The sequence below is a fragment of the Oryx dammah genome, unplaced genomic scaffold, assembly GCF_014754425.2.
Source record: "Oryx dammah isolate SB20612 unplaced genomic scaffold, SCBI_Odam_1.1 HiC_scaffold_24, whole genome shotgun sequence".
In the NCBI taxonomy this organism is placed as follows: Eukaryota; Metazoa; Chordata; class Mammalia; order Artiodactyla; family Bovidae; genus Oryx; species Oryx dammah.
Genome location: NW_024070208.1, coordinates 84,746,693 through 84,757,190, shown reverse-complemented (window position 1 = coordinate 84,757,190; position 10,498 = coordinate 84,746,693). Strand labels below are relative to the sequence as shown.

The 10,498-nt window shown below is 58.1% G+C and overlaps 2 protein-coding genes across 4 annotated transcripts in view; one reads left to right on the top strand and one right to left on the bottom strand.

The window, feature by feature from the left end:
• PCID2 (PCI domain containing 2) overlaps nucleotides 1-836 on the top strand; it is a 15,478-nt gene extending 14,642 nt beyond the window's left edge. The window contains exon 12 of one of the 3 annotated variants that reach the window (XR_005725759.1): nucleotides 198-566. Coding sequence is in view for 2 of the 3 variants with exons in the window: in XM_040267482.1 (XP_040123416.1) it covers nucleotides 198-568 (371 nt within the window). In the remaining variant the exon portion in view is untranslated. Of the gene's footprint in view, nucleotides 1-197 lie in introns of all 3 variants that reach the window. The other 2 variants (XM_040267481.1, XM_040267482.1) reach the window with 2 other exon arrangements.
• Nucleotides 837-2,165: 1,329 nt separating this feature from the next.
• Nucleotides 2,166-10,153, bottom strand: PROZ (protein Z, vitamin K dependent plasma glycoprotein). Its single transcript, XM_040267282.1, has 7 exons — nucleotides 9,902-10,153; nucleotides 7,500-7,524; nucleotides 6,997-7,110; nucleotides 5,924-6,055; nucleotides 5,554-5,639; nucleotides 4,294-4,411; nucleotides 2,166-3,671 (listed from the first exon to the last, which is right to left on the bottom strand). The coding sequence occupies exons 1-7, from the start codon at nucleotides 10,151-10,153 to the stop codon at nucleotides 3,085-3,087; spliced, it is 1,314 nt and encodes a 437-aa protein (XP_040123216.1). The 3' UTR covers nucleotides 2,166-3,084.
• Between the last annotated feature and the right edge of the window lie 345 nt (nucleotides 10,154-10,498).

Below are 10,498 nucleotides of genomic sequence, written 5' to 3'. Positions count from 1 at the left end.
TAGCTGGGGTGGGGGGTGCTGTCCCCCGGTGTGTGGGTGTGGGTGTGTGTGGGGGGGGTGTGTGTACACACTCGTTTTCCTCCCAGCGAGCTGACTGCACGCTAGCTGGGGTGGGCGGTGCTGCCCCCCGGCTCCAGCCCATTCACCGACAGCCTTGACCTTCAGAGCCGTGAGCCCGTGTCTCTCCCGCCCCCCAGGGTCACATCAAAGGCTACATCTCCCACCAGCACCAGAAGCTGGTTGTCAGCAAGCAGAACCCTTTTCCCCCGCTGTCCACGGTGTGCTGACAGCCTGGCCCGAGGACAGGGTCAGGCTGATCCTGGTCCCCCTCCCGCCCGGAGCGTGTGCTCTGCAGCGGAGCCTCAGGTCTCATCCCGGAAATGACGTCGCCGGCATCTCGGCTGATGAGCGTCCCTGTCACAAGGGCCTGGGGCTCACCCTTAGGGCTGCGGCCTCCGCTGGCCAGGCTGCTGGCGACACCCCCCGGAGGCCACCCCATCTCCCAGGCAGCTGCTGTTTACTTCTCAAGAGGACTGTTTGTGAAGGCGTCTTTGTAACTTTCTATTAAAAAAAAGGTGTTTAAATTTATACAGATGGCATATTCTTAATTGTATTATTCAGGATGCATCTAATTTTATGTTAAAATTGAACACTGTGATCAAAATGTTTGGTTAACTTAGTGTTTCTTTTTACAAGCTGAATTTGATTTAAGATTTCCAGGTACTATAGCTATTTTTTTTCAGATTACACACGTTTCCTCTGTTTATGCAAAAGCTTACTAAAGAAGAAAGCATCATGGACCAGAGTGGCTCATCTTTGCAAAGACGCCGAGTATGGAGAGGGGCCCCCGTGGGACACAGACCCCTGTCCCTGAGGCCTGCCCGAGGCCTGCTGTCTGTGCCCCCGCATCTGCCCCTCCAGCAGCCACACTGAGCACCCGGTTTGCTCCGAAGTCTGCAGCGTGTCCTCAGCTTCCCCATGCAGCCCGTCTGGAGGGCTCTTCGGGGCTGTGTGACCCACCCTGAAGGCATGTCAGCCCCGGGCTCTGACCTGCCACTCGGTGGCCTCTCCAGGCTGATGGAGCCAGGTTCCAAGAGCAAGGACCCCAAAGAACCAAGTGGAGCTGGGTCCACTCTGAGCCAGTTTCCTGAGTCACAGAGCATGACCTCCGCCCTGGGCATGTCCAGACTGGGGTGTGGGGATGCCGCCGGTGTCCGGCCACCAGCCTCCCCAGCCCCACCAGTCCCCTGAGTGGGAGAGTGCGGCCTGGGGGAGGCGCAGACGCCGCGCTGGGACAGTCGCTCCGTGTCTCCTGGGGTGCTGCCCTCACAGCATCCCTGCTCCTCAGGGTCGGACGCGGCCTCCAGCAGGGATGAGAGCCGCATCCTCCCTGGAGGGGACCCTGGACTACTGTGAATGTGCCTGGATCTCGTAGTGTGGAAAGGGGGTTGTTTCCAACACTCTCAGGTACTTTCTTGACGAGTAAGTAGTGACGCTGAAAATCAAGGAGTGACGACTAACAATAACACGACGTTGAAGTCGTACTTGGCCAAACAGTGACAGAAACAGGACCTCAGGCAGCAGTGCGCTGCGTTCCCGCTGGTTTGGAAGCCTGTGCAGCGTGGTCGGCCTGGCCGGCCTGGCCTTGAGAACACTGATGCCAAAGAAGCAGACAGTCTCTGCCATCTCACCACATTCTCTTCTCTTGAGTTTTATTGTTTTGATTTGCTTGCCTCACCTGATCTGTGACCATTGTATTAGGTTAATGCGTGGTGGATGAGCAGTTTCCGTTCTGTGTCTCAGCTGCCCTGCAGGCCTGCAGCGTTCTCAGCTGTGGTCTTTGTGTTTAGTGGAAGTGAAAATGTTAGTCCCTCAGTCGTGTCTGACTCTCTGACCCCATGAACTGTAGCCCGCCAGGCTCCTCTGTCCACAAAATTCTCCAGGCAAGAGTACTTGAGTGGGTAGCCATTCCTTTCTCAAGGGAATCTCCCTGACCCAGCAGTCAAGCCCAGGTCTCCTCTACTGCAGGCAGATTCTTTACCGTCTGAGCCACCAGCGACGTCCAGCCTATAAATACTGCAGGGAGAGTCTGCCTGCGCTGTTGGTGATAATTTACAGATAGGGTTTCCACTCCAGCAAATGCAGATTTATATGGCAAATTAACGTCAGCAGCAAGACTGCAGACATTTTTGCAGGATTATTTATGTAAAACCACAGTTCTCCTCTGCTAGATTTCAAATCCTGGGCAGCTGATGGTCTTAGACAGTTTGAAGAGAATACCGCCGCACTGTGGGAGTTCAGACACAATTCAGATTTTCATGTCTAACAATTCAAAAACTCTTTCATTTCTGATATTACACTTTAACCCCAGAAATAACTTTTTTTGGCCAGTCTGCAGATGCACTGGCCCATTTCTCTGCAAGGACCTTGGCAAGAACGAAGGAAGGCAGTGGGGGGCAGTAGACTGAAATCCTACCGATTTTCCAGTCAGAAGAAAGTGTGCATCACAGCTCTAACCCCTAAAACAATCCCCCTTCCCAGGAGTGCGCCCTGTGTGCGTGAGCCTCTGGACCCCACCTGCCCTCAAGGCCCCACCCCGGCGTCCGGAGCTCGGCGGTGAGGGCCCCTCCATGCTCAGTGAGCCAGGCACCTCCTGGCTTAGATACGGTGGCGGAAGTACACACATCTGTCCAGGTGCTCTTGCTGTCACTTGGGCGCAGACCAGGGCAGCTCCTGTCTGGGGGGGCGGGGGGGGCTGCAGTCGGTGGGACTCGCTGGTGTGGATGCTGCAGGTTCGGGGCGCTCCGCCCTCTTGGGGCCGGTGGACCCTCCACGCAGAACTGCTTGCCTGCTCCCGCCCCACGGGGGCCGCGCACAGGCCCTAGTTCGCCTTCCTCCCCTGCGCTGCTGGGTCCCTGAGCTCCACACGCCGCCCCCCCCCCCGTACAGCTGGGAGGTCGCTGTGCAACTACCCCCGCCCACCGACCCCGAGTCGCTGCTCTTGGGTTGAACCCCGGTTCCCGGCAGGTTCAGGAAAGCGCTGTCTGGGGTTGGACGCGCCTCCCTCCCTCCTGGGGGCTCAGTTCAGACGAGGGGTGCCGGAGGAAGGGCTGTCGACGCCCACCGCCCGCGGGGCACCGGTTCGCCGTCACGCCCCTGACCCCGGTCGTCTCTTGGATGGCTCGGCTGCTGAGTGACTTGGCGGAGCCAGAGCGCGTATCTGGGGACCTTGATGAGCAGCAGCGGCCCGGGCCCCTCGGGGGGTGCGGCGCCCAGCAGGCCGGTGAGGAACCAGGCGCCCCGGTGCTGGCGGGCCACCGCGCCGCCCGCCACCCACCGTGCCGCGCCGGCCGCCGCGCCCCGCTCGCAGCTGGTCCGCGTGGTCACCGTGGCATTGAGGGCCCGGCCGCACTCCGCGGGCTCCACGTGCATGACCCGCAGCCTCAGGGGCACCATCTCGCGGCCGCGGAGGGTCCAGCCGCCCAGGACGCCCGGCTGCGGCAGGAGGACGCGCTCGGCGAAGTCCGCGTCGGCGGTGCAGACGGGCCTCCCGGCATCAGGGCAGCGCACGGGCCGCGCCAGCTGCAGCAGGGCCACGTCGTCGTACCCGGTGTCCGCCTCGAACCTCGTGTGCACGTGGACGCCCTTCACTTGCACCTGGAAGCGGGAACCTGGAAGGAGGCGGGGCCGGGGCTCAGGGTGACTCCGAGCGCCGCGTCCCCCGGGCCCGGCCCTGCCCTGCGCCCACCATCTGCCCAGGGACCGGAGTGCCCCAGCGGGGGCCTCTCCCACACTCTTCTCTACAAAACCAAGTGAGCGTCCTGGGGCCGCGGCGGGGCCACAGTGAGGGGAGGCTGCAAAGGTCGGAAGAAATTAGGAAGAACCTCTCGGAGTGAATCACACTTGCCTGTTGAGGAGTCATTTTCTAGGCTGATGGCCTGTTGACTGAAAAATGTCTGAGGAAGGAGGGTAAAAATGCTTTCAGTATTCGCGGGTCCTAGGCAGCACTGTGGAGCAGTTCAGAACACAGCCCTGGCGCAAGGACGGGGGTCTGAGTGCTCCGCTTCGGTGTCAAACCAAGTGCCGCGCGTCCTCGGCTGTCAAACTCCGCACTGCCTGCGTGCTGTGCCCAGAATTCCGCTAGCTAGTCCCCACTGCTTTGAATGTATGAGTGATCTCACCAGCGGGAAGCTAGAAGCGAGAATTCTAGATTAAAGGGCTTCTTTTTATTTCTACATAGGATAGTTTTTGTTTCCGGTGCCATCTTATCCAACTGGATGGCAACGTACTCACGTGTTTTCACACTAATGTTTGCGCACAGTAGTGAGCATGTGGCTGTTGTCAGCACAAAGTTGTCCAGTATTAGAACACCCCCGCAGAAGTCTTCTCCTTCGGAATTTGTTAGTTTTACCTTTGAAAGCCAAAGCAGACAAGAGAGAACTGTTTGCAGCATCTGGGGCACCACAGTGCGGTGGCTGAGAATGTGGGGCGCGCACCCTCCCGCCAGCCCAGCGCACCCGCCCGTTACTGAGCTCCCCTCAGCGCGCGGAGGGCGGTGGGGGCGAGAAGGGGAGAGGCGAGCGAGGGATGCGCGCGGTTGCCGGGGCAGTCAGCAAAGGTACATTTCCGGGGAGACCAAGCCCCACCCCCGGCTCGCCCCTCACTTGAACTCCCCTCCCTCGACCCTTCCAGTCCTGGCGGTCACTGAGCTGTGGCTGTCGCTTGGCCAGGCCTCCACACAGCGGCCACGTGCTTCCACCTGGCTGGACCCGCGTGTAAGGCGTCAGGTGAGGGAGACACGCTCCGCACCTGCACACGTGTGCACGTGCACGCGCAGGGGGCCGAGCGCAGCCCGGTTGCTAGAGCAACCCGCAAAGCTTTCTGTCAAGCCATGGTCGCTGTGGTTACTGAGCACTTGCGGTCCACTGGCCCAAGCCGGGACGCGCTGCGGCCAAGAGAGGCTGCACACTGCGCGGCGGAGAGCCGAGACTCAGGCAGAAAGAGGAAGCGCGAGCACCTCAGTTTTTAAACTGTTCATCGCGTGTTAAATAATATGTAGACGTACTGAGGTAAATAAAGCACATCATCAGAATTAATTTCACCCACTTTCTATGCACGTGGCTGCTAGAAAATTTAAGTCAGATCTGTGGGCAACGTGGTGTTTCTCCTGACAGGGCTGAGGAAGAACGGGGTGATCTGTATTAGAGGCCTGGGATGCAAGGAAAACGCAAAATGTAGGTAAACCCAAACCCACATTGGTGGGATTACTAAAAATAGTGCCTATTTTGTGGAGTTACTAGAAAAGCAAGAGAAGAATAAAATACTGGTCAAAGTAGCAGATGAGCGTAAAAGAAAGTGCTTGCAGTAGTTTGGGAGGAGGGTCAACATAATAACTTCGTGTGTTTCTAAGTTAAAACATAAGACACTGAAGCTGTGAGTTCAGCGTGAGAACATGCTTTGAAGTGGAGGTTGTAGACAGTTCACCTAAATCAAAGAAAGGAGACGTGACAGACGGATGAAACGTAACAAAAGATTAAAACGTATTTCTGTTACCTGCCACGGGAAAGGCAGAAGGTTCTCCTGGCTTCGCTGGGGCCTCGGGCAGCACTCGGAATCGAGGGTTCCGCACGCACACGTGTCTTCATTGTGGCGGCCACACAGAAAGAAAGGTCAGAGCCTCCCAGGGCAGGCGGCGGGGTGACTGCGGTGCTGACCCAGCCTGCTCTGTGGTGCCCGTTAGGTTGAGATACTTCGTGTATACGCAGAGCAGGTGGGATTCCATACCTGCTCTCAGAGATGGGGGGGGGGGTGGAGGCGGGTAGGGGAGCCTGGCGGGGGAGCCCGCTCCCCCGGCCCCGACCAGCCACAGCAGGGGAGGTGGGCTTTCAGAGTCGCTGCAGAGGAAGGCCCGGGGGAGACTCACCGTGGGGGAGGCAGGACCTGCGGTCTTGGCCCAGCGTGTGGCCCCTCGCACAGCTGCACGTGTAAGACTCTGGTCCCGGGTAGCAGAAGTGCTGGCAACCGTCCAGCCTCAGAGGGTGACATTCGTTTCTAGCTAAAAGAGAAAATGGGGAAAGCAGAAATGTTACCCCGGAAACAGCCATTCTGAAGTTTCCTTTTCAGTCCATCCTAAAGGAAGTCAGTCCTGAATATTCACTGGAAGGACTGATGCTGAAGCTGAAACTCCAATACTCTGGCCGCCTGGTGCGAAGAGCTGACTCAATTGAAAAGACCCTGCTGCTGGGAAAGATTGAGGGCGGGAGGAGAGGGGACGGCAGAGGACGAGATGGCTGGATGGCATCACCGACTCCATGGATGAGTCTGAGTGAGCTCCGGGAGTTGGTGATGGACAGGGAGGCCTGGCGTGCCGCAGTCCATGGGGTCGAAAGAGTCGGAGACGACTGAGCGACTGAGCTGAACTGAACAGCTATCCTTGAGCGTGGGGCTCTGGTCTTTCATTCCAAACACGCTCATGTGAGCGCTTCCGTTCTGGGTCAGGAACGAACGGGGGTGGAGCCCCGCGGGCCCCTCACAAGGATCCTCCTGGCCCCTCTGTGGGCTCACTTCCCGCCACGGCAGCCGGACTTCGTAAGGGGCTTCTTCAAGGTGGGGGTCGGGACGGGGAGGGGACGCGTGTGAGGTGAAGCTGGGAACCCTGCTCCGTGCACTGCACTTGGGGTGTCCTCCCAGCACCCGGTCGAGATCTCAGGGAGGCCGGTGGAGCATGTTCGGTAACATCGAGGACGGAGTTCACTTCTGCATGGAGGGGTCTCTGGCTGCTTTGACCCCCGCTCCCCGCCACCCTAGCCCGCAACATTTAAGGGACACCAGGTGATGAAGCTGAGGACGGTCTCGCACCCACGACCCAGGGAGCTGGGCCCATGGGGGAGGGGCGGGGGTCCCGGGGAGGGGCGGGGGTCCCGGGGACGGCAAGGATCCAGGGGAGGATCGGGGGTCCCGGGGAGGGGCGGGGTCCCGGGGAGGGGCGGGGCTCACCGAAGGCGCAGTTGGGGCCCTCATAGCCCGGCGCGCAGGCGCAGGTGTAGCCACGGATGCTGTCCTGGCAGGACCCGTTGTTGAGGCAAGGCTGGGAGGCACATGGGGAGCCGCCTGCAGAGAGGACGTCCCTCACGGGTGACCCCCTGACGCCCCTGGCTCAGCCTGCCCGCCTGCCCCTCTAGGACCCATCTCCTTGCCGAGAGGCCTCCTGGAGACCCCCGGGCACCGTGGTCCCCAAACAGCACCCGCAAGCCTTGCCTTCTGCAGCTTAACCGACTCTGGCCATCAGCACGAGGCCCATGGGAGCCGGGGGACGGGCGAGCTTCCCCCTCATCCCGTGACCCGGCACCTTTCCTTTGGGTCAAGTTCCAAGAGCCCAAGGCTGGACACTGGGAATCCTCTGGCCTTGAGTTCTCAGCCCTGGAGAGCGGGGTTGATGCCTCCTCCCATCAAAGCAAAAAGCAGAGGAGGCGGCAGGCCGGGTGGAGGGGGACACTCACCCCTGTATGTCTTCCAGAATTCATCCTGTCCGAGTTAACATAAGAGTGTTAGAAATCAAACACCTGTTCTTTCACCTTCTCCTGCAGCTGAGCTTGAAGATAAGAAAATGCTGACTCTTCACTTAGTAGGAAAATGCTGGTTGAAACGAGAATATGAAATTCTCTACATCTTCTTCACTTAAGTGAAGCGAAGTCGCGTAGTCGTGTCCAACTCTTCGTGACCCCATGGACTGTAGTCTAGCAGGCTCCTCCCTCCATGGGATTCTCTAAGCAAGAACACTGGAGTGGGTTGCCATTTCCTTCTCCAGGGGAACTTCCCGACCCAGGGATTGAACCCAGGTCTCCCACTTTGCAGGCAGACTCTTTAACCAGCTGAGCCACCAGGGAAGCTACATCGACTTCATGCCCTCTTTAATGAGTGAACTCCGGGAGATGGTGATGGACAGGGAGGCCTCACGTGCTGCAATTCATGGGGTCACAAAGAGTCGGACACGACTGAGCGACTGAACTGAACTGAATATATGTTCTGGGCTTCCCAGGTGACTCAGTGGTAAAGAATCCGCCTGCAGTGCAGGAGATGTGGGTTTAATCCCTGGGTCAGGAAGGTCCCCTGGAGGAGAGCATGGCAACCCACTCCAGTATTCTTGCTGGGAAATCCCGTGGCCTGGCGGGCTGCAGTCCATCGAGTCGCAAGAGTCAGACAGGACTGAGCAACTGAACATCCACCCCAGCACGTGCTCCGCGTCCTGTTTGGTGTGTATTTGCTGTGACCCACTTGAGGAAGGGAGAGTGTCAGTAGCTGAGACGCAGCACAGACCCCACGGCCTTTCGGGCGCCTCCCGTCCCGGTGGTCTCCAGTGCCCCACTCCTCAAAATGCCGGATGCAGATGTGAGAAATTCCCACCGCTTTTTCTGTTTTATAAGCAAATTCAGCAATGATGGAAGTTTGTAAATTGCGTATGGGAGGTATTGTGTTCGGGCAGGGCAGCTAAAGGTGGGAGACCCCTCAGGCTTAAAGCCTGGAGGTGAGCGCACGAGCCACCCACCATCCCCGGCTCCCAACAGCTTGAGTGGGCTTGCAGCCTCAGGGCGCGAGCCCAGCTTTCCCTTCACCAGGAACTTTTCATTTCTCCCAGTTCTATGAAAGATGGTCTATTTCAGAGGAGTTTTCTTATACATGGGCATCCGAGAAAATATATTTTAAAGCAGTTAAAAAATATATTAGAGAGAGGCTTCCCTGGTCCCACGGTAAAGAATCTGCCTGCCGATGCAAAGGACACAGGTTCCATCCCTGGCCCAGGAAGATCCCACGCTCCTCGGAGCACCTAAGCCCTCGTGCCCAGCTACTGAGCCAGAGCTCTAGGGCCCTCGGGCCGCAACTGCTGAGTCCACGAGCCCAGAGCTGTGCCCCTCAAGAGGAGCCACCGTGATGAGAAGCCTGAGCACCGCAAGGGAGGGGGGCCCACCTGCCACAAGAGAGGAAGCCTGCAGCCGTGGAGACCCGCCATAGCCGGAAATAGACGGATAAATAAGGAGACCTTAGAATATACGTGTGGTGGTGTGATCGCTAAGTTGTGTCCGACTCTGGGACCCCATGGACTGCAGCCCACCAGGCTCCTCTGTCCATGGGATTCTCCAGGCCAGAATACCGGAGTGGGTTGCCATTCCCTTCTCCAGGGGATCTTCCCGACCCAGGGATCAAACCCAGGTCTCCTGCACTGCAGGCAGATTCTTTACTGAGCTATGAGGGAAGCCCCCTAAAAATATATATATATATATATGTATATATGTATATTTAAGAAACAGGTCAACATTTGTTCAGAATCAACTTTAAATATTGCTGCCTTGATATGTAGAGCATATTACATGTTTTGCTGTTCTGAGAATTTACGCACAAAACTTCAGTCCCCCTGTCTGCCCCCTGACAAGACTCTGAGTAACAGACCAGCGAGGTCTCGGCCGTGAACTTCAGTGTACATATCGTCACTTCTGATCCAAGGTGCTGATTATGAGAGATGTTCTTACTGTGGAAGCGTCCTAAGGAGGATTTTTGTGTTGTTGTTGGTACATTGAAACCATTTCACCTCTATTAAAAATACTAAATTCTATGAGTCCTAACAGGCTGAGGGACCTCCGTGAGGAGTCCGGCTACTCAGGGTGCTAGCTTGCTGAATCTGAGGGAAGAGTTTAAGGGTTTAGGTGGACTGAGCTGCCCTGGGACCCCCACTGACAGGCTGGGGAAACAGCTGCCTGCAGTGTCCGATCCCTCATCTGTACGACTGGGTTGGATCAACCTCCCACGTACGTGAGTAGATTCCTTAATTGAGTCTCTTTGGGAGAACAGGCCCCTGGAGGCAGCAGAGTGATGGGAAAGCGGGTGAGTGTGTGGCGGGGGTACGCACAGTGGACTCGATGTCTTCAAACACTTCTCTCGCCTCCTCGTAGACGCAGACCTCCTCCAAGCACTCCTTCTCTAAATGCCCCTCGAAGAGCTCTTCCAAGAGGTAGGAGCCAGCTCGCCTCCACCTGGCCAGAAGCTCGTGTGCTTTCGACGCGGGAAGAAAGACTGCAGGGCGAGACGGGAGTGCAGGCGCCTCAGTGAGCGGGGCTGAGGCCCAGGGGCCAGGCTCTGGGCGACAGGCGTGCAGACCCATGACTGGCCCTTTCCTCCTGCCCCTGCCGACACCGGGCCCCAGCCCTCCACAGGCAGCCAGGTGAGCAGGACGGAGCTTAGAACAGGAGGGCGGGAGCCCAAGAGGGTGGGGCGGAGAGCAGGCTGTGTCCTCCGGGCAACCCTCTGCCAGGACGAGAGCCCTCCACTTCTAGCTGGCCACGCGGCTGCATGGCCAGACTCTCCTGGTGCTAAGGGAGGCAGAGTGACCGAACGGTGGTGAACAGAAGGGCCAGGCCGCAGCTCCTGGGAACCTTCTTGAAAAAAGGCAACTGGTGTGGCCCTTGCTTTCTTCCTCCCCATCCTGCTGCCTGGGACACAGATGTGA

Coding starts and splice junctions, on each gene's coding strand:
- PROZ (XM_040267282.1), bottom strand. CDS start 10,153: ATGGGTCTGCACGCCTGTCGCCCAGAGCCTGGCCCCTGGGCCTCAGCC. Junction 7,525..9,901: donor TTGAAGACATCGAGTCCACT/GTGCGTACCCCC, acceptor TAACTCGGACAG/GATGAATTCTGGAAGACATA. Junction 5,640..5,923: donor CAGGTCCTGCCTCCCCCACG/GTGAGTCTCCCC, acceptor GCCACAATGAAG/ACACGTGTGCGTGCGGAACC.